General features: G+C 36.6%; 1 protein-coding gene across 1 annotated transcript in view; it reads left to right on the top strand.

Moving 5' to 3' along the window:
* Positions 1-23,517, top strand: part of LOC116463813 (centrosomal protein of 112 kDa) — a gene marked incomplete at its 5' end in the record, with an annotated part of 357,755 nt that overhangs the window by 159,748 nt on the left and 174,490 nt on the right. The window contains one exon of the mRNA XM_032147080.3: positions 16,934-17,041. Coding sequence (XP_032002971.2) covers positions 16,934-17,041 — 108 coding nt within the window. The remainder of the gene's footprint in view (positions 1-16,933; positions 17,042-23,517) is intronic.

Below are 23,517 nucleotides of genomic sequence, written 5' to 3' on the forward strand. Positions count from 1 at the left end.
TGAAATTCATATGTTGAACAAAAGACTCATACCCAGAATAGATAAAGAACTACGAATCAATAAGGGCTGACTTCAAATGGACAAATGGGTAAAATACTTGAACAGATATTTCACAAAAGTTGATTTCATAGTGGCCAATTAACATATAAAAAGGGGCTTAGGGCCGGGCGTGGTGGCTCATGCCTGTAATCCCAACACTTTGCGAGGCCGAGGCAGGCGGATCACCTGAGGTCAGGAGTTCGAGACCAGCCTGGCCAACATGGTGAAACCCCATCTCTACTAAAAATACAAAAATTAGCCGGGCATGATGGCAGGCGCCTGTAATCCCAGCTACTCAGGAGGGCTGAGGCAGGAGAATCACTTGAACCCGGGAGGCAGAGGTTGCAGTGAGCCGAGATCACACCATTACACTCCAGCCTGGGGGACAAGAGCAAGACTTCATCTCAAAAGAAATAAATAAATAAAAAGGGGCTTAGTTTCTTTAGTCATCAGGGGAACGCAAAAATAAAACCACAGTGCTATACTATTACACATCCAATGGAATGCCTTAAATGAAACAGAAAATAAAAAGTGTTTACAAGAATGGTGGAACAGTGAAACTGACATACATAATATGAATATAAATGGGTACAACCATTTTGGAAAACTATTTGACAGTATCTAAGAAAACTAAATACATGCGTGCCTTATTCTCAGCTATTCTGCACCTACATATATGCCCTACTGAAATATGTATGTACTTGACAAAAAGACATGTACTAGAATATTAATAGCAGCATGATTTATAGTAGTAAAAAACTGAAAAATACCCAAATCCATCAGAAGTAACATGGATAAGTAAACTGTGGTCTAGTCACACAACGGAATACTATACAGCAATGTGAATGAAGAGTCTACGAATCTACCTAATAACGTTTGAATTTCACAGATGTAAAGTTGAACGAAACCAGCCACAAAGATCACAAACAGTTTTTATTATATGAATCCATTTATGTTAGAACAGAACCAAACAAAATTAGTGAATGCAAGTTATTCTTGGATGGAGAGGTAATGACTTCTGAGATACAGTTTATTGACCTGAGTGCTAGTTACATGGAGGTATTCAGTTTGAGAAAATCATCCATGTTCCTTTTTCTTTAGCTTTATTATATTTCAATAAAATGTTTTTTAGAATGTTAATACTTGTCCAAAAGTAATTTATTATTTTAATATGTTAGAAAGTGTTTTGGCCAGGCATGGTGACTCATACCTATAATCCCAGAACTTTTTTTTTTTTTTTTTGAGATGGAGTTTCGCTCTGTCACCCAGGCTGGAGTGCAGTGGTGCGATCTCGGCTCACTGCAAGCTCTGCCTCCCGGGTTCACGCCATTCTCCTGCCTCAGCCTCTCCGAGTAGCTGGGACTACAGGCGCCTGCCACCACACCCGGCTAATTTTTTGTATTTTTAGTAGAGATGGGGTTTCATCGTGGTCTCGATCTCCTGACCTCGTGATCCGCCCGCCTCGGCCTCCCAAAGTGCTGGGATTACAAGCGTGAGCCACCGCGCCCGGCTAACCCAGAACTTTTGAGGTGAGATGATCACTTGAGCCCAGGAGTCAGTCTGGGAAACAGAGGGAGACCCCGTATCTTAACAAAAAATTAAAAAATTATCTGGGCAAGATGGCATGCACCTGTGGTCCCAGTTACTCCAGAGGTTGAGGTAAGATGATCACTTGAGCCCGCAATTTGGGGTTATAGTGAGCCATGGTCACACCACTGCACTCTAGCCTGAGCGACAGAGCAAGACCCTTTCTCCAAAAAACAAACAAACAAAAAAAACAAAAATAAAGTTTTAATTTCTTTAACTGTGTTTCTTTCCAAAACGTTAGTGATATTCTGCAACAATTATGATGTTCACGAAAATAACTGTAATAATAACCCATTTAACTTTATTCCTTTTCTTTTATTAATAAAGAAATATGATTCTTAAGATATATGAAAGCTGATTATCTAAAAGTAGAATAATGAAATAAGGGGCAGTCCTTTCAGCAGGGAAGAATAGTTAATTCATTAATGGATTTTTAAAAAATGTAATTTGATTTTATTTTAATTCTGGGATACATGTGTGGGTCATGCAGGTGTGACATAGGTAAACATGTGCCATGGTGGTTTACTGCACCTTTCAACCCATCACTTAGGTATTAAGCCCCACATGCATTAGCTATTTATCCTGATGCTGTCCCCTCCCTGTGTCCATGTGTTCTCTTTGTTCAGCTCCCATTTACAAGTGAGAACATGCAGTGTTTGGTTTTCTGTTCCTATGTTAGTTTGCTGAGGATAATGGCTTCCAGCTCCATCCATGTCCCTGTAAAGACATGATCTCATTGCTTTTTATGGCTGCATAGAACTTCACAGTGCAACGACAAGTCTCAATAGCTAAGTAGACCGGGAAAAGAATTTCATAGCTTGAAGACTGTCTTGCTGAAAGAAGACAGGCAGAAAAGATTAGAGAAAAAAGAATGAAAATAAATGAACAACACCTCCGAGAACTATGGGATTATGTAAAAAGACCAAACCTATGACTGATTGGTGTACCTGAAAAAGACAGGGAGAATGGAATCAAGTTGGAAAACACACTTCAGGATATCATCCAGGAGAACTTCCCCAACATAACAAGACAGGCCAGCATTGAAATTCAGGAAATTCAGAGAACCCCAGTAAGGTACTCCATGAGAAGACCAACCCCAAGACCGTAATCATGGCATTCTCCAAGGTAGAAATGAAGAAAAAAATGTTAAGGGCAGTCAGAGAGAAAGGCCAGGTCACCTATAAAGGGAAGCCCATCAGACTAACAGCAGACCTCTCAGCAGAAACCCTACAAGCCAGAAGAGGTTGGAGGCCAATATTCAACATTCTTAAAGAAAAGAATTTCCAACCCAGAATTTCTTATCAGGCAACTAAGCTTCATAAGCGAAGGAGAAATAAAATCCTTTCCAGACAAATAGATGTGTTAGGCTTGTTATTTTGTTTAGGTAAACTTTTAGACTTTTATGGTGTTAGTAATGTTAGTTAAATGTCTAGAAATATTTCTACATTTCCTATCTCTCCTATTTCATACCTTTCTTCACCCACACTAACATACATATAAGACATGTTGTCTTTCTTGTATCAATTAATGATTGTCTTTCACAAATGAACTACAGATATCATCAGTTAACATGGTCATTGATTTTCTTTGTTGAGAACATTAGTTCCAATTGGTTCTTTAGCCAGGCACAGAAATAAATATTTATCTTTCTGCCATTTATATCTGTCTGCCAGCCTGCCTATCTATTCATATCTATGTATGTATCTAGCTACATATGAAAATATTTGAAGGATTATTTCTTACACCTTAAATATGTATTAAATACAACAACATATATTTTGAATTGTATACTTATATACAACTGCATAATTGTTTAATATGAATTGTATATGTCAAATTACTTAGAATATAATAACACAATAGTACTTTACTGGAGAAAGAGTAATGACTTATTATGACTGTATCTGATGGAGACTGCCAGGTGCTCATCCAATATACATTCCTACTCTCTTAGTAATAGAACCTTGATTTTATTTAGGGCAACATGAGACACAGTTTTAAAACTATACTCTTACCTGGTAGATGGAGATGGACATTTAATGTAGTTCAAGTGAGTTGAGATGCAAATAGGATAATTAATTTGCTATCAACAGGAACTTGCAGGAAAGCCCCCTAAAAGGGGATTCAACTCACCTGATACTTACCCTTTGCCCTTCAGTCTTTACCCTTCACCCTTTACCCTTCCTTTTCCAGATATGCAAAGCTACAGAAACCATTTTGCAACTGCTAGGAGAAGGTTGAATTGCAGTTGCCCTGACATGTTTGAGCTGCCAATGTAGCAGACTACTTCTGAACTTTTTGTTACATAAAGGGAAAAAAAAATAAGCACCTATACTATTTAAACCAGCAGTACCCAACCTTTTTGGCACTAGGTACTAGTTTTCTGGAAGACAGCTTTTCCATGGACCTGAAGGATGGTTTGGGGATGAAACTGTTCTACCTCAGATCATCAAGCATTAGATTCTCATAAGGAGTGTACAACCTAGATCCCTCGCATGCACAGTTCACAATAGGGTTCAGGCTCCTATGAGAATCTAATGCCAACACTGATCTGACAGGACGCAGAGCTTAGGTGGTAATACTCACTCACCCTGCCACTCACCTCCTGCTGTATGCAGGGTTCCTAACAGGCCAAGGACCAGTACCAGTCCATGGCCCCGGGGGTTGGGGACCCCTCTTTAAAGCTATGGATACGTGGGCTTTCTCTTACATATACCAACAAGTAATTCTTGAAGCACCATATCAGGAAAATCTAATACACTTCAAGCCGGGTGCGGTGGCTCACACTTGTCTGTAATCCCAGCTACTCGGAAGACAGGAGGCAGGAGAATCGCTTTAACTGGGAGTCAGAGGTTGCAGTGAGTTGAGATTGTGCCACTGCACTCCAGCCTGGGCCACAGAGCGAGACACTGTCTAAAAAAAAAAAAAACAAAAAACAAAACAAAACACTTTATTATCTTTGAACACTAAACAGCCACAAAAATGTACTCAAGCCCTTTTCTGTACCTTTTTTGGCCACTAGGTTTTAATCTTAGGTTCTCTTGAAGCCTGAGCTACACAATGAAGGAGTTTCCTTTATATATTTCTTTTTACTTGAAGTTGAATGGAATATGGAATGATGCATGATAAAGCAGAATGTTGTGTATCTATGGCAACTGAGAACGCTGTGTTTTTCTACAAAGTGTTTTATAAGACGATTTTTGAATTTTAAATTGTGAAAAGAGAATGGAATGGGGTCTGGCATTATTGGTCAGTATCACCTAAAATAACATGTATTTTGTTTTGTTATAATATCAGTTGTTATTTACTTTGGATTTTTAAAAATGTTTTGGTACAAAAGCCTTTTAATGTGTTTTAAATTATTTAGATAGAAGGTAATCTATTTTTACCAACTTTGAGTACATACAATTCTTCTATTTTAAGTACTTAAATGTTTAACATTTTAAATATTTTAATGTTTATTATTTATTTTTAATATTTCAACTTGCCTGAAGTAAAAGAAACAAAAAACAATTTTATATGTAGATTTGTCTTAAAAATACTAAATATATCAGGCCTACCATCCTTGATTTATCTTCTGTTTAGTTCCTGTATCACTTTTGCTTACCATTTCATCCTTTAAAGAGTTTTTTGACCACAAATAATTTTAATTTTAATTTTTTATATTTTTAATTGACAAATCATAGTTGTATATATTTATGAGATACAATGTGATGTTTTGATATATATATCAAAATGCATACACACACACAATGTAGATGATTAAAACAAGCTAATTAACAAAGCCATAACCTCATTTACTTGTTTTTTGTGGTGACTATTTGAAATATACTCTTACCAATTTTGAAATATATATTATTAACTATAGTCACTATGCTCTGCAGTTGATCACTAGAAAGTATTCTTCTTGTCTAAGTGAAACTTTGTACCCTTTGAACAGTATCTCCCCAATTCCCTTTTCCTACTCTCACCCAGCCTCTCCTAACTACCATTGTACTCTCTATTTCTGAGTTTGACTTTTTTAGATTCTACCTGTAAGTGAGATCATGCCATTTTGTCTTTCTGTGCCTGACTTATTTAACTTAAAACAATGTCCTCCAGGTTTATCCATGTTGTCACAAATGACAGAATTTCCTTATTTTTAAAGGCCGAATAGTATTCCAAGGTGTATACATGCCACATTTTCTTTATCCTTTTATCCTTCAGTGGATACGTAGGTTGATTCCATATTTTGTCTATTGTGAATAATGCTGCAATGAACATGGGAGTGTATATATCTCTTTGAAATTTGGATTTCAATTCCTTTGAGTTATGCTGAGCAGTGGGACTGCTGGATCAAAAAATGGTAGTTCTATTTTTAGTTTTTTGAGGAAATTCCATACATTTTCTGTAGTGGTTATACTAATTTACATCCTCACCAGCAGTGTACAAGGGTTCCCGTTTCTCCACATCCTCAATAGCACTTGTTAACTTTCATCTTTTTGATGAAAACCATTCTAACAGTTGTGAAGTGATATAGTTTGAACTGGCATTTTCCTAATTAGTGATGTTGAGAGCATTTTGTTCCATCAACTTGTTGGCCATTTTTATGTCTTATTTTGAGAAATATCTGGTTAGGTCCTTTGCCTGTTTTTTAATCAGTTTATTTTTCTTGCTATTGAGTTATTTGTGTTCTTAATATATTTTGAATATCAATCCCTTATAACATGCATGGTTTGCAGATATTTTCTTTCATTCTGTAGATTTTTTTTTACTTTATTGATTGTTTAGTTTCCTGTGCAGAAACATTTTAGTTTCATGTAATTCCATTTGTCTGTGTTTGCCTTTGTTGCCTGTGCTTTTATTGTCATATCCAAGAAATCTTTGCTAAGACTGATGTCAGGAAGCTTTCTCCCTGTATTTTCTACTAGTTTTATAGCTTCAACTTTTATATTTAAGTCTTTAATCCATTTTGAGTATATTTTTTATATGGTGTATGATAAAAACCCAATTTCATTTTTTTCTGTATGTGAATAGCCACTTTTCTCAATACCATTTATTGAAGAGACCATCCTTTCTCCTATTGTGTGATTTTGACACCTTTATTGAAATCAGTTGTCTATAAATGGATGTTTATTTCTGAACTCTATCCTGTTCCTCTGGCTACTGTATCAGCTCTTGTGCCAATACCATGCTGTTTTGATTAATGTAGTTTTTTAGTATATTTTGATGTCAGGTAGTGTGATGCCTCCAGCTTTGTTGTTGTTATTTATTGCTCAAGATTGCTTTGGCTATTTGGAGTCTTCTATGGTTCTATACAAATTTTCAGATTGGTTTTTCTATTTCTGTGAGAAATGACATTGGCATTTTGATAGGAATTGCTTGAATCTGTAGATTGCTTTGGGTAGTATGGGCATTTTAACACTATTAATTCTTCTGATCCGAGAACACAGGATATCTTTCTACTCATGTTTTCCTTAATTTCTTTCATCGGTCTTTTATAGTTTTCAGTGTATACATCTCTTGCCTCTTTGAATAAATGAATACTAATTATTTTATTTTTATTGCTATTATAAATAAGATTCTTAAAATTTTCTTTTTTGGGGCTGGGAGTGGTAGCTCACACCTATAATCTCAACACTTTGGGAGGCTGAGGCAGGTGAATCAGCTGAGGTCAGAAGTTCCAGACCAGTCTGACCAACATGGTGAAACCCCATCTCTACAAAAAATACAAAAATTAGCTGGGCATGGTGGCAAGCACCTGTGATCCCAGCTACTCAGGAGGCTGAGGCAGGAGAATTGCTTGAACCTGGGAGGCAGAGGTTGTAGTGAGCCGAGATCTTGCCATTGCACTCCAGCCTGGGCAACAGAGCTAGACTTTGTCTCAAAAATAAAAAAATCTTTTTTGAATAGTTTGTTACTCCTGTATAGAAACAGATGATTTTTGAATGTTGATTTTATTCAACTCTACTGAATTCATTTATCAGTTCAGTTTTATTTTTTTGTGTGTGTGGAATCCTTAGGGTTTTTTGTATATAGATTATGTCATCAGCATACAGAGACAATTCTACTTCTTCCTTTCCTACTAGGATGCCTTTTTTCCCCATTATCTTACCAAATTACTCTGGCTAGGACTTCCACTATTATGTTGAAAATAAGTGTGGACATCCTTGTCTAATTCCAAATCTTAGAAGAAAAGCTTTCAGCTTTTCGCCATTGAGTAGGATTTTACCTGTGGGCTTGTCATACATGTTGTTTATTATGTTGTGGTACGTTTTTTTCTATACTTAATTTGTCCAGAATTTTTATTATAAAGTGATGTTGAATTTTGGCAAATGATTTTTTTGCATCTATTGAGATAATCATGTGGTTTTTATTCTTCATTTTATTAATGTGTTGTCTAACATTTATTGATTTGCACATGTTGAAACACCCTTGCATCCAAGGGATAAATTCCTCTCAGTCATGGTTAGCTGATCATTTTAAAGTGTTGTTGAATTCAGGGTTTTTGGTTTTTTTGCTAGTATTTTATTGAAGATTTTTGCATCTGTGTTCATTAGGGATATTGGCCTGTAATGTTCTTTGCTTGTGTCTTTGTGTGTTTTTGGTATCAGGGTAACACTGGCCTTATGATATGAGTTTGGAAATATTCCCTCTACTTCAGTTTTTTGGGAAGAGTTTGAGCAGGATTGGTATTAGTTCTTCTTATGTTTGCTAGAATTCAGCAGTGAGCTTCTGTTGAGAAGCTTCTCTTTTTCATCATGTCCTGAGCTTCTCTTTGTTGAGAAGTTGCTTGCTAATGATTCAGTCTCCTTAGTTATTGCTGATCTGTTCAGATTTTCTATTTCTTCATGACTCAGTCGTGGTAGGTTCTACATGTGTAGGAATTCATCTGTTTCCTCAGCTATACAATTTGTTGGTGTATAGTGGTTTGTAATTCTCCCTTGTTTTTGTGTTTCTATATTATTGGTTTTAAAGTCTGCCCTTTCATTTCTGATATTTATTTGAGTCTTCTCATTTTTTCTTAGTCTAGCTAATGTTTTGTAAATTTTATTTTTTTGAAAAACCAACTCGTAGTTTCATTGATCTTTTTTATTGTTTTTCTAGTTTCTATTTCATTTTTTTCTGCTCTGATCTTTATGACTTCCTTCCTTCTCCTAACTTTAGGCTTAGTTCATTTTTCCTATTTTTAGTTCTGAGGTATAACATGAGGTTGTTGATTTGAGGTTTGTCTTTCTTTTTTTAAAAAAATTGATACAGGTTTTTTTTGCCATTAATTTCCCTTGTAGAACTCCTTTTGCTATATCCCATAAGTTTTGGCATTCTGTGTCCCATTTTTGTTTGTCTCAAGTTTTTAAAAAAAATTTTCTTTTGTTTTTTTGACTTACTGGTTGTTCAGGATTATGTTGTTTATTTTCACATGTTTGTGAATTTTCCAAGGTTTCTCCTGTTAATTGATTTTTAATTTCATACCATTGTGATTGAAAAAGACACTTTATATTATTTAAATCCTCTTAAATTTGTTAAGACTTGTTTTGTAGCCTAACATAGTTCTGCAGAATGTTTCATGTGTACTTGAGACATTAAGTGTATTCTGTTGCTGTTGGATGGAATGCTGAGCATATGTCTTTTAGGTACATTTGCTCTAAAGTGTAGTTTAAGTCTGATGTTTCCTTGTCGATGTTCTCTGTGGATGATCTGTCTACTACTGAGAGTGTAGTATTGAAGTTCTCTCCTGTTATTGTATTACAGTCTATCTCTTCCTTCATATCTATGAATATTTGCTTTATATATTTAGGTGCTGTTATATTGGGTATGTATATATTTATAATTGTTATATCTTCTTGAGGAGTGGAGCCCCTTATCACTATATTATGACCTTCTGTTTCTTATTTTACAGTTTTGACTTAAATTCTATGATATGGTTTGGCTCTGTGTCCCCATCCAAATCTCACCTCAAATTGTAATCCCCATAATCCCCACATATGAAGGGTGGGACCAGGTAGAATTAATTGGATCATGGAGGTAGTTTCCCCCATGCAGTTCTCTTGATAGTGAGTGAGTCTCATGAGATCTGATGGTTTTATAAGCATCTGGCATTTCCCTTGCTTGTACTCACTCTGTCCTTTGCTCTGTGAAGGAGGTGCCTTGCTTCCCCTTTGCCGTCTACCATGATTGTAAATTTCCTGAGGCCTCCCCAGCCATGCTGAACTGTGAGTCAATTGAATGTCTTTCTGTTATAAATTGCCCAGTCTCAGGTATGTCTTGATAGCAGTGTGAGAATGGACTAATGTACTCTATTTTATCCAATTTAAATATATCTACCCTTGCTCTCTTTTCATTTCTATTTGCATGAAATATCTTTTCTATCCCTTCACTTTTAGTCTATTTGTGTCCATAAACATGATGTGAGTCTCTTGTAGGAAACATGTAGTTGAGTTTTGTTTTTTTATCCAGTTACTTTTTGTCTTTTGATTGGAGAATTTAGTTCATTTATATTCAAAGTAATTATTGATAGGTAAGGATTCAGTACTTCCATTTTGTAATCCATTTTCTGGTTGTTTTGTAGATTCTTTGTTCTTTTTTTCTTCTTCACTTGCTATCTTTCTTTGCAGTTTGATGATTTTCTGTAGTGATATGCTTTGAATCCTTTCTTTTTATGTTTTGTGCAACTACTATAGATTTTTACTTTGTGGTTACCATGAGACTTACATAAAACATCTTCTACTTATAACAGGCTACTTCAAGATGATAATAACTTTATTGCATATAAAAACTGTACACTTTTATTCTCCCTTAATTTTATGTTTTTGATTTTACAATTTACAGCTTTTTATAATTTGTATCCTTTAACAATTATTTTTTTGAGACAGAGCCTTGGTCTGTCAGCCAGGTTGTAGTGCAGTGGTGTAATCTCAGCTCACTGCAACCTCTGCCTCCCAGGTTGAAGCAATTCTCATGCCTCAGCCTCCCGAGTAGCTGGGACTACAGGCACACACAACTGTGCCCATGTAATTTTTGTATTTTTAGTAGAGATAGGGTCTTACTATGTTGCCCAGGCTGGTCTTGAACTCCTGAGCTCAAGTGGTCTGCCCGCCTCAGCCTCCCAAAGTGCTGGGATTACAGACATGAGTCACCACACCTGGCCTCCCTTAACAATTTATTGCAGTTATAGTTGCTTTTTAAAGTTTTATTTTTTAACCATCATACTAGAGACAAAATTGCTTTACACACCATATTTACAGCATTAAAGTATTCTGAATATGACTATGTATTACTTATACCATTGAGTTTTTTACTTTCCTATGTTTTATGTTATTAACATATGAAAGTGACTGTTTCTCAGCTTAAATAGCTCCTTTTCATAATTCCTGTAAGGCAAGGCTCATGGTGATGACCTCCCTCATTTTGGGGGGAAGATGGAGGTGAGGGAAGATTTTACTTCTCTCTTATTTCTGAAGGATAACTTTGCCAGGTAGAGTATTCTTGATTGGTAGCTTTTTTCCTTCAGTACTTTGAATATATATCTTCCCACTGTCTCTTGGCTTGCAGGATTTCTGCTGAGAAATCTGCTGATAGCCATGTTGCAACTCCCTTGTATGTGATATGTATCTTCTCTCTTTTGGTTTTCAGAATTCTTTCTTTGTTTTTGATTTTTGATAATTGATTATGATGTGTCTTGGTGAACTGTCTTTGGGTTGAATTCGATTGTAACCTCTGAATCTTCTGTACCTGGATATTGACATGTTTTTCTAGATTTGGGAAGCTTTTAGCCATTATTTTCTTAAATATGTTTTTTGGGGGGCATTTCTGTCTCTCTTCTCATTTGGATCTCCTATTATGTGAAAGTTAGGTCTCTTGATGGTGTCCCATAATTTTCATAAGCCTTCTTTATTCTTTTTACTTTTTGCTCCTGTGACTCGATAATTTTAAATGTCCTGTGTTTGAACTCACTGATTCTTTCTTCTATTTGTTTGAGCCTGATGTTCAAGCTTTTAATAAAATTTTTCAGTTTAGTTACTGTATTCTTTATCTCTAGGATTTCTGTTTTTAAAAATAATTTCTGTTCCTTTGTCAAACTAATTATTTTGTCTGTATATTGTTTTTCAAGTTTTACTTACTTTTCTATCCATATTTTCTTATAATTCTATTGATATGGTTTAGATCTGTGTCCCAAACCAAATTTCATTTCAAATTGTAATTCCCAGTCTTGGAGTTGGGGCCTGGTGGGAGGTGATTGAATCATGGGGGTGGGTTCTCATGAATGATTTAGCGTCATCCCCTTGGTGCTGTTCTCATGAAAGTGATGAGACCTGGTTGTTAAAAGTGTGTTGCACCTTCGCTCTCACTCTCTCTCTCTTGCTCCTGCTCTAGCCATGTGATGCACCTGCTCCCCCTTTGCCTTCTGCCATGATTATGTTTCCTGAGGCCTCTCTAGAAGCTGAGCAGATGGTAACATCATACTTCCTGTACAGCCTGTTGAACTGTGAGCCAATTAAACATCTTTTTCTTTATAAATTATCCACTCTCAGGGCTTTATAGCAATGCAAGAACAAACTAATACATCCGTGATCTTCTTAGAAGGATTATTCTGAATTGTCAGTCATTTTATAGACCTTCATATTTTTAGGGTTCACTGCTGGAGCTTTCTCCCTTAGTTTTTTTTTGTGGTGTATATTTCCTTGATTTTTTTTTGTAATCTTTGTGTCCTTACCTTGGTGTCTGTGTGTTTGATGAATTGGCTTCCTCTTTTGGCCTTTGCAGATGTCCTTTGGTGGGGATGGACACTTTCAATATTTAGTCTAGCCTAAGATTCTGGATGGACCAGCTGATAGTGACCATGAGCAAGCAGATTTTGCTATTGGGTTCTTTAGTTACGAGGGGCTGCTGCCTGTTCTATGAAGTCAGGTGTGGCTCCTGGTTTTGCTTCACAGTCCAGTGAGACCATTGGCTAGGCTGCACAATCAAGCACAGCTGCTGGCTGGGCTCTGTGATAACCTCTGATTAGGCAGGGTTGCAGGCTGGGTTCCCTGGCATGGTGGTACTCAGGTTTGAAATCTGTAGTTGGACAGGGCTGAAGTTCAGACTCCAATGCTGGCAAGGTCTCTGGGATTGCTGCTCAGCCAGCCACTCAGATGGGCAAAGCCAGATGCTATGCCCACAGTTATGTATGGTTTTGGGCTTGGCTCCCTGCCTGCACCTCAGGCTGGGCTCCAACACTAGACAGGGGCAATCACTGCTAAGATTGGATTGGACTACATGCTCTGCTCTGCAGATATGCAGGGATCTGGGCATGCCTCTCAGCCTGGGGAAGTATGCCAAGCTCTGAGGCTGAGTGGCAAATCTGGCTATGGACTTGAGCTTGGCAGATCTGTCAACTGTGCTTCCTGCTCAGTGATGCTATTTGTTGGTCTCTCTGGTTGGGTGCCTCCACTGGCCATAATGCAGAGGTTGCTGTGAGCTCCATTTTCCCTTCTTTGTTTCTAGCTGATCTCAGATATTCTAGCCCTGCTAATACTCCTAATGTTCCTTTTAAGGCAAGGCAGAAGTGGGCCTCCTGCCAAGCATCTTGGAATGCTGGGAAAGCCGGATGTTCACCTCCAGATCTCTTTCCCACTGTAGAAACCATGGGCCCAGGGGAATCCTCTCTGTGTGGCACTATGGTGGTTTGTCGGAGGGACGATACAGTCAACGTGAAACCATTTCTATTATTTTTGTAATGTGACTTTTGTCAGTTCTGTGATCCAAGAGCATGTCTTAGCCTCACTCCCATATTCTGGAATATTCACAAAGGTTTTCTTGTCTGTGAATGGTTGCTAGTTGGATTTCTATGAGATAGACTGGAGCTGGGGAACTTTTATTCCACCATCTTGCTGATGTCCCTTCTCCTCATCCTTAAGAATTTAATACATCTTTACTTTGCATACCATGGCAGCTATTTAGTAAATACACAAAAGAAAGACTTGTCATAGTTCTTTTATTTGTGGGCTCATTATCTGCATTACTAAACAAAGCTTACACATTTGAAACATTTCCATTTTATAGAGAAATACACAATGTGCTAGGAGAATAAAGATGTTAAGTCCTAGAGCATAGAGAGAAGGAAGGCATTTATTCAGTTAGTGGGATTAAAGAACACCTTAGAGAAGAAGGAAAACTTGAGTCAACTTTGAAAAGACTGACTGGATGAAAAAAAAATGAAAGGACCTACCGATAGTATGATGGACAAAAGGCCCTAGAGTCAAGAACAGCCATGGCTTGCTTGGAAAATGTCAAGGGTACTGGAGTCTGGATTGCTGAGGACAAATTAAGGAGCCTCTCACTTTGAGGTCCAATATGAAAAGCATTGAAAGAGAGAGAGCCTTGAAACCAAAGTCTTGAGTTAGAAACAAAAAACCAAAGTGTGCTTGACTGTGCTTCCTTTAATCATTCCTTAAATTTATTCTTGATTACAATACTAATTATCTATGAATCAGTAATCTTAGAACTCTAATTGAATTTTACTTTGATGACTTAATATTTTTGGGATTGCAATCCTTGGTATTTACAAAGAAATACTTGGGTGCTAATATCATGCTGTAATCTAGAGGGTGTTCAAACTTCAATGTAAGAACCAGAAACTGGAATGTGGTGTTAGACACAGTAGTGGGTGGTAATATGCATTTTGTTCTCATGCAGTGAAATTGGTTGCCTTTCACTGAACATCTTTGTTCCTAGAACCTTAAAGTCTAATCATGTCTGAATAAATGCATTGAAATGTTTTTTTCAAATATATTGTGAAAAACTGTGAAAGAAGCATTTTTCATAGTTCATTTCCTCCAATATTCGTGTCTTAACTAATCTTAGTGCTTACCAAAAGGTAACCTGAAAGAAGGCATTGTATGCAGGCTGAACAGAGTAGAAGTAGTTCCACATACCAGTGAAGCAGAATAATAAGTAATATAAAGTAGCCAGTGGTAGAATGGTTGCCACGTTAACTGGTAATTGCCTCAGACAAAAAATATTGTCTTAAGTTATACCCAAATGTGCAGGGGTTTAAAGACAAATAAAATACTGCATTGCTTTGAATAAAAGGCGCCATTTTCATGTTGTTGACATGGAGAGCTTTTTCGTGACTGTAAGAACATCTCTTTCTCATTGCATCTGATCATAACATGGACAAAGTGATAGAAAAAGTTAAAGAATTTGGAACTAAATGTTGGAAATTGTAAATTCAGCAAGTCTTGAACCAAGTTGGGTACACTGTGCAATCTTTGTTTTCATTTGATTAGTATTTATTGATTCCCTGTATGTGCCAGGCACTGTGATAAATGGTTGATACTATTTCACTGATGACAGTGAACATGGGGTGACGTTACACTGGGGGAGAGAGACATTATAAACAGCTCTAATGAAGATGTAGATTATATAGTGAATCTGAAGGTGATATATCCTGTGGAACAAAAGGGTAGCAAAGCAGGGATAGGGGAACTAGGTGGACTTAGGAGCTGGGGAATTGCAATGTAGAATTTAAAATTGAGTGGTCTAGGAGGTCTCAGTACAAAGGTGATGCTAAACAAAGCCTCAATATTTTGAGAAAGAAGCTGTGTGAATATCAGGCAGAACCTCCTGCCCACAAGGTGAGAGCACTTCTGACACATTATAGGCCTGGGCAGCAGATAGGTGGACTGTGGTGGTGGTAGTGGGATAGAGCAGTAGATATGAGCTATGAGAGGTCACTGGGATTGGATTATGTGAGGCCTCATGGGTGTGGTGGAATCTTTGACTTTTCCTTTTTCCGTTTTCTTTTTTAATAACAGCTTTGTTGAGATAAAATTCACATACCAACAATTCACTCATGTGTACGATTCAGTGGTTTTAAAAAATGTATTCAGGATGTTATGTAACCATCATCACAATCAATTTTAGAAAATGTTCATCTTCCCCCCAAGAAATACCATACGCTTTAGCAGTTACCATCCTAGATCGCCATCTCACCCTAGGCAACCACTAATCTGTTTTCTGTTTCTATGGATTTGCCTATTCTGGAAATTTAATATAAATGGAATCCAACAGTATGTGGTCTGTTGTGACACTTAGCTTAATGCTGTCAAGGTTCATCCATGTTATAACATGTGTTAGTTTTTTTCTATTTTTAATTATTATTTTTTTTTTTTCGAGACAGGATCTTACTCTTTTTCCCAGGCTGGAACGCAGTGGTGCAGTCATGGCTTACTGCAGCTGCAACCTCTGGGGCTTAAGCGATCCTGCTGCTTTAGCCTCTCGAACAGCTAAGACTATAGGACCGTGCCACTATGCTCGGCTAATTTTTTTCTTTTTCGTAGAGACACAGTCTCACTGTGTTGCCTACACTGGTCTCAGACTCCTGGGCTCAAGCAATCCTCCTGCCTCAGCCTCCCAAAGTACATGTATTAATACTTCTTTCCTTTTTATGGTTGAATAATATTCTACTGTAAGAATATACCACATTTTGTTTATTCATTTATCAACTGATGGATATTTAGGTGGTTTCCTCTTTTTGGATGTTATGAATAATGCTACTGTAAACATTTGTATACCAAGTTTTGTGTGGATGTATGTTCTCATTTTTTACCTTGGAGTGGAACTACTAGGACACATGGTAACTCTATTTAACGTTTTGAGGGATTGTCTGACAGACTGTCTTCCAGCATGTCTATACCATTTTATATTCCCAGCAGCAGTGTTGAAGGTTCTGACTTCTCTACATCTTCACCAATACTTGTTACTATTTGTCTTTTTTTATTATTGCTATTCTTTGGGCATGAAGTGATATGTCATTCTTGTTTTAATTCGTAGTTGCTTAAAGACAGTGATGTTGAACATCTTTTCATATGCTTTTTGGCCTTTTGTATATCTTTTTGGAGAAATATATATTCAGGCTCTTTGCCTATTTTAAAATTGAGTTTATCCATTTATTATTGGGCTATAAGAGTTCTTTATATATTCAAGATATAAGTCTCTTATCAGAGATATGATTTGGAAATACTTTATCTCATTCAGCACATACCAAGGGCTTAATTAAATTTTGTTGAATAAATATTAGAATGTCCTAAATTATATTTTCACTACATTATTGTTTTAATTTTAGAATTTAGTCAATTATATACCAATTTTAATTTCCCTCCTTAAATAATTAAAATGTATTAAAATGAATTGATAAATGTTTCATTATTTTAATACCTTTAAATTCATCATTATTATTGGTGATGTGTTTAAAATCTGTCATTTAAACAAATGGGCAAATTACAAAAACATGGAACACAATTGTTTGTTTTAAAAATTAATATTTGATTTTTAAATTTTGTAGATGGAAAAAGTGGAGGCAGATCTAACTAAATCCAAATCTCTTCGTGAGAAACAATCAAAGGAGTTTTTATGGCAACTGGAGGACATCAGACAGCGGTATGAACAACAGGTTGGTCTTTCATTTTGATGCTGCCATTAAATTTTAAAAATACATATATAATTTATCTTTTAAAAATCACTATCACAAAATATCTGCATAATGAAAATATTACTAAGAGCTGTTATTACCATTATATTTAAAATAATGTTTGTTTCAATAAAATCTGTAAACAGAATTTTAACACTCCACTGAAGTTTATTCTGACAGTTTGTTTAATCTGAATGTTTGATTGAAACATTGATTGTAATTGATGAGACTGGGTAGTTTATAAGAAAAGAGGTTTGATTGGCTCACAGCAGGTTGTACAGAAAGCATATGGCCTCTATTTCTGGAGAGGCCTCAGGAAGCTCCCAATCATGGCAGAAGGAAGCAGAAGCAGGCACCTTACATGGCAAAAGCAGGAGCCAGCAAATGAACCAGTGAGAGAGAGAGAGAGAGAAAGAGAGAGAGAAGTGAGGAGGTGCCGTACACTTTTAAATGACCAGATCACTCATGAACTCAGGTGATCTGCCCACCTCAGCCTCCCAAAATGCTGTGATTACAGGTGTGAGCCACCATGCCCAGCCTGAAGAGTGACTTATGAAGAAGAAAAGATAATACCTTTACAGCCTTTGCTAGGTGGAGGGTGGGAAGGGGATTACTAGCCTTGAATAACTGATCAGGGTTTCCATGACATTTGTGCTGAGTTCTGAAAACTAGGAAGGAGCCAGCCATAAGCTCTGGAGGAATAGTATTCCAGTCTGAGGGAACAGCACTTTCAAAGATCCTAAGAAGAGAGCAAGCTGGAAGTGTTCAAGGAAGATAAATGATGATGGAGACCAGGTTAGCCACAGTATGGGGAGAAAGGTTTCTGCTATGGGAGATGCAGGGGAAGAGGGAGGTTAGGACCAGGATGTGTAAGGAGTTGAGATTTTGTCCTCAGTGCTCTGCCTCTTACTTAGTAATACAAAGTTTTATTTTCTTCTTTTAAAAATGTGTTTCTGCTTATTCCCAGAATACTTAAGATTACTATTAATTTTTAGCTTGGTTTTGCTTTGGTAAACATGATCCTAAACCTCAATGGCTTAGAACAAAAAAGGCTTATTTCATACTTATGTCACGTGTCCTTTGAGGATTGACTGCAGCTCTGCCCCATGTCATGTCATCTTGAGTCCAGTTTTTAGAATGAACTATCTGGAACATTGCTATGGGAAATGGAAAAGGAAATATTTTGAGCATTTGCTGGCTTCTAAAATTGACTCAGAAGTAAGTTTACTCACATTTTATTGGCCAAAGCAAACATGGCCTCCCTGGTGTAATCCTCCGCCTGGGAAGGAGCATCACAGAGAAGACCATCAAATGGGGTTAGCGTAAAACAATTTACCATGCTGAGTACGATTGCAAACTTAGAAAATGTAAAAACGTAGGAAATGCTGGAACTGGATTTTAAAGGCACATTCTTCGTCAAGCAGCACAGGCATTATGACACTGGACCAGTAAAAAAGGAAATGTAGTCTTAGCAGACAAAATATTCATCATTGAACAATATGTACATAGACACAATAATTAGATGACATTTATTGTTTTCAACTTTAAAAACTAGCTTAGGGTTACAGAACAGGACATAGATGTTACCAACTGTATTAGTCTGTTCTCACGCTGCTAATAAAGACATACCAGAGACTGGGTAATTTATAAAGGAAAGAGGTTTCATGGACTCACGGTTCCACATGGCTGAGGGGGCCTCACAATCATGGCAGAAGGCAAAGGAGAAGCAAAATCACCTTTTATATGGTGGCAGGCAAGAGAGCTTGTGCAGGAGAACTCCCATTTATAAAACCATTGGATCTCATGAGACTTATTTACTACCATGAGTACAGTATGGGGGAAACTGCCCCCATAATTTAATTATCTCCACCTGGTCCCACCCTTCACACATGGGGATTATTACAATTCAAGGTGAGATTTGGGTGGGGACACAGCCAAACCATATCACCAGCATTGCTATTGTAACAGTAAAGGTTAAGATGGTGTAGGTATGGAAGCGGAAGAAAGGGATGGAGGGGCTGGGAGGGGAAGGGTGAGAGCACTGAGGTATTATCATGAAGTGTGGATTTGAGCAGCTGCCCGTATCATGAAACAAAACACAGAGGCTTTAGTATAGTCCTAATTACAGGGTTGACCACTGGAGGAACTGAGAGGAGTGGAGTAACTAGTAAAATGGTGACAGGAGTGGGAGAGAGGAGCGAGGGAGCGTAAATGAGCTAAATCCCCATTTGTCCTAGTAGAAGGCCTATAAGGAATGTCTAGCTTTGGTAAATTAAGAAAGAGCTATGTAGCATATTTTGTAGAGGTAGGGAAGTAATCACCAGAGAAAGGAGCACAGACATGTTTTAAAAGAGTTGCCACCAATACAGGAGTGGGATGGGGCAAGGACCTGTTACTTTTTATTGGAAGATGATCTTTACCATTTTATTTTTAAAAATCGTGTGTGCATGTATGCAGACACATATGCACATATGAATATGTACACTGTATATATACATATTCATATATAGGATATATATGTTCTGTTTTTCCAAAAAAACTAATTCATATAGATTTTAATCCCAAAATTTTATTTCTTAGAACCTATCCTATAGAAATACTTACACATGTGCAAAAAGATGCATGTTCACATATGTTTCGGGAGGATTATTTGTAATATTGAAAAAAGTTATGAATAAAATGAATGATTAAATAAATTATGCTGGCCAGGCGCGGTGGCTCATGCCTGTAATCCCAGCACTTTGGGAGGCCGAGGCAGGCAGATCACGAGGTCAGGAGATCAAGACCATCCTGGCTAACACGGCGAAACCCTGTCTCTACTAAAAATGCAAAATTTAGCCGGGCGTGGTGGTGGGCGCCTGTGGTCCCAGCTACTCGAGAATGGTGTGAACCTGGGAGGTGGAGTCTGCAGTGTAGCCGAAATCACGCCACTGCACTCCAGCCTAGGTGACAGAGTGAGACTCTGTCTCAAAAATAAATAAATAAATAATGCTAAATACCTACTGTGGAATACTATATACTTATTAAAAAGATTGATATAAATCTGAAGGTGCCAACATATGCAGATTTCTAAGACATATTGGTGAGGGGAATGAAGCACTTCTTAGAACACTTTGTATATTATGATCCCATTGATGTAAAATTAAAACATATGTGTCTCAAAGTTAGATATGTAAATTCAGTGAAAAAATTCTGTAAGATTATACATGACTATGGAATTGACCTGGGATTATGGGCTAGGGTTATGATGAATTGAGACTTTCACTGTATGCTCTAAATAAAACTTTTTTACTTCAAATTTCATAATGAGCATGTTATGCATTACTTGGATAAGTAAAACATTAAAATTATGAATGCTAAGAAACAATAAAGTGGAAAAAATATTTTGGAGCATTTATATTATATATATTTTTTCTTAGAGATGGGGTCTTGCTCTGTCTCCCAGGCAGGAGTGCAGTGGCATGATCATGGCTCACTGCAACCTTGAACTCCAGGGCTTGAGCAATCCTCCTGCCTTAGCCTCCCAAAGTGCTGGGATTACAGGCATGAGCCACCGTGCCTGGTCTATATTATATTCTATAATATTTTAAGTGGATAATAAATTTGGATTAATGAAATAGAAAATAAATTCAGACAATTTATATGCAATGTAAAAAATGACCAATAAATGAAAAGCCTAAAAGAGAAGATAGATGATAGAGCTGATAGATCATTTTCAACAGTGCCAAAGTATGGGTAACTTCAGGCTTTCTAACTGCAAAAGCCAGTGCAATGGAGTTATTCTATCAGATTCTTTTCTTTTAAAAAATGATTTCATATAAAAATGAAGTAGTTGATTTCTGATTAATATGTGATGGCAACTGAAAGTCATTCTGACACATGCTAAATTAAAAATATGTATTTCTCCTGAAATACACTTCTATCTAAAGAGCCATGGAGGATATTTTCCACAACTTTAGTAATGGGAGGAAGTTGCTTGGAAACTGGTTTCAGAAACTAGGTTTAGAAAACTAGATGAAGAATTGGAGGCTGGAATTGGGGAGGAAGGGGTGGTAAGAGGGAAACAGAGGTAATAATCAAATGTAAATAAAAATATTAAGGAAGGGCAATGAATGTTACTTTTTATTATGCTATAGTTACAAAGTATAATTGAGGTAATTTTGGATTAAAAACAATATTAGAAGCACTAAGAAAAATAAGAAAAATGTCAGTTCCTCTAAGTAAACTGATGAAGGAACAGGGGAGAAGGGAAAACCAAATTTAAAGCTCTTTATGTAACACAAATGCTAGTCAGAGGTTATGATACTACAGAGTGAGTATAAGATGTTGCCGAGTTCTCTGTGGGAGTTTTAAAATTATATTCTCATTTTTGATGATAATCACGTGGGTCACAAATTTATAACCAAGTGTGGCCAAATGATGTCAGCACCTGATTTGCATTTATTTTGTAATTGTTTTGGCACACCACTGACTTTGAAAGTCAGACACAATAAGAAAAAAATGCCAAGGAAAATTGAAATGCATTTGACTAAATAAAAAGTATTTTGAGTTAAAAAAGTAATTGAAGAAATAATTGAAGCAGATATCTTAGGCAAAGAGTAACTCTCCTTATAAAATTAATAAATGTATAATATATAAAAATAATTAGCAGATAAATATAGTAATTAGCACAAATCATAAGAAAATCATTAATGTCCCAATAAGTGACCTGGCAAAGGAAAGACAGAGATAAGAAATAAGTGAACAGCCGTGTAGAAACATCGTTAGTCTTGGTGTTAATAAAAATGCAAATTAGAATTAACCATGATGTGCCATCTAAAGTCGGTAAAAGTTTAGTGAAATTGGTACTTTTATACATGCTAGTGGCATTACAGGCTTTTTGGAAAGCATTTTGGCAGATTCTACCAAGAGTCATGAAAAACGCTTACACCCTCTGACCCAGTTATCCTTAATCTCAAAAATCAGACAGAAATAGAAAAACAATGATGTTAATTATTTTTTAGAGGATGGAATCATGGTGAATTCTTTTTTTTGATACCTCCTATTATCCACATTGTGACAGTTTCACTTTTTTAATGTAAAAAATATATATAAATTTGTTTGGAAGTATGTAAACTTCAAAGGCTTTTCTCAGAAAGATTTTAAAATCTATCAAATTTTTGTCTTTGTATTATCTTGATCAAAAATAATACTAGCACAATAAGGGATACCGATAAATTCTTTAAAGAATTGATACTATTAATGGAAGCCATACACCATTGCATCAATATTTCTTTTTTTCATGAAAAGAGATGATACAAATGTAGTATATAACAGGAATGTAAAAACACACACAAGGTACCTCAGGTGGGTGCAGATTTCACCTGTTTTTATTCTTTCTATATCTAGAGATCTATACATTAGAATCAATGCTGAGAACGAAGATCCCAGGTGGTAGTTCACTAAGGAAAGATGAAGCCAGGAGTATGAGCTAGTACATTTTAGGAGAATATTTATTGATGTGACAATATACAAACTTTTTTAGTTAGCTTTTTTTTTTTCAGCAGAATATTCTATTAACTGTAACGGTATTTCCCCTGACCACTCCAAATTGTTATGATTTTTTCCTGTGGAAGTTTATCATGACAAACGATATGCATACAGTAGTGAGCTCTACAAGCCAGCATGAGTACACTAAGAATGAAGCCGATTAAACTAAGCTCATTTCCTTCTTTGAACAGGGCAGCCAGGCTGGTAGATAAGGAAATAGGAGTAGATGTAATATATCTGGCTTTCGTGGAGCCATCTGACGGTGCCTACATGAAGGCAGTATGGGGAAATATCATTTGAATATTGGTACCTTTATGCGGTTAAGTGATAGTTCAACGGGCTATCTGTGAATGATTAGTGTCAACCTGAAGTGAGATTTCTGTGTCTCTCAGTCAGTCGAGGATGATAAGGGATTAAAAAAAAAAAAGTTTAAAGTTTCCCAAAGCTTAGAGTTCTGAGGAATAGTTAATATGTAGGATTAAAAAAAAAATGAGTTTTCTGCAGCTTTAAACTGGCTGGAATTAAGAAGATTACATTTATTGAGGTTGAATATAAAATGCCATGCTTTGGTTTAGAAAATCAGTTGCAAAAGTAGAAGGAAGACAGAAAGCCACAGAGATAAGGGGAGTGTGGTGCCTGGGACACAGGGGACAAAAGGGCTGGCAGATATGGTCCCAGGTATTGTTCACATTTCAGGTCACATAAGGAATAGATCGATTTTGGTCACCACATTTTAAGCAGGCCACTGACAAACTCGAACCTGTTCAGAGAAGAGTTTTCAGAGTATAGAAAGGTCTGGAACTATGTCAGAGGGGATATTTAAAGGGAGGATTGCATATCTCTCTGTTTGTAAATTTAAGGTCTGAATTTCAGGGAGCACTGGGCTTGCTCTATGTGATAAAAATCCGAAAAGCCCACAGTTATTAGGA

The sequence above is a fragment of the Hylobates moloch genome, unplaced genomic scaffold, assembly GCF_009828535.3.
Source record: "Hylobates moloch isolate HMO894 unplaced genomic scaffold, HMol_V3 SCAFFOLD_68, whole genome shotgun sequence".
Classification (NCBI taxonomy): Eukaryota; Metazoa; Chordata; class Mammalia; order Primates; family Hylobatidae; genus Hylobates; species Hylobates moloch.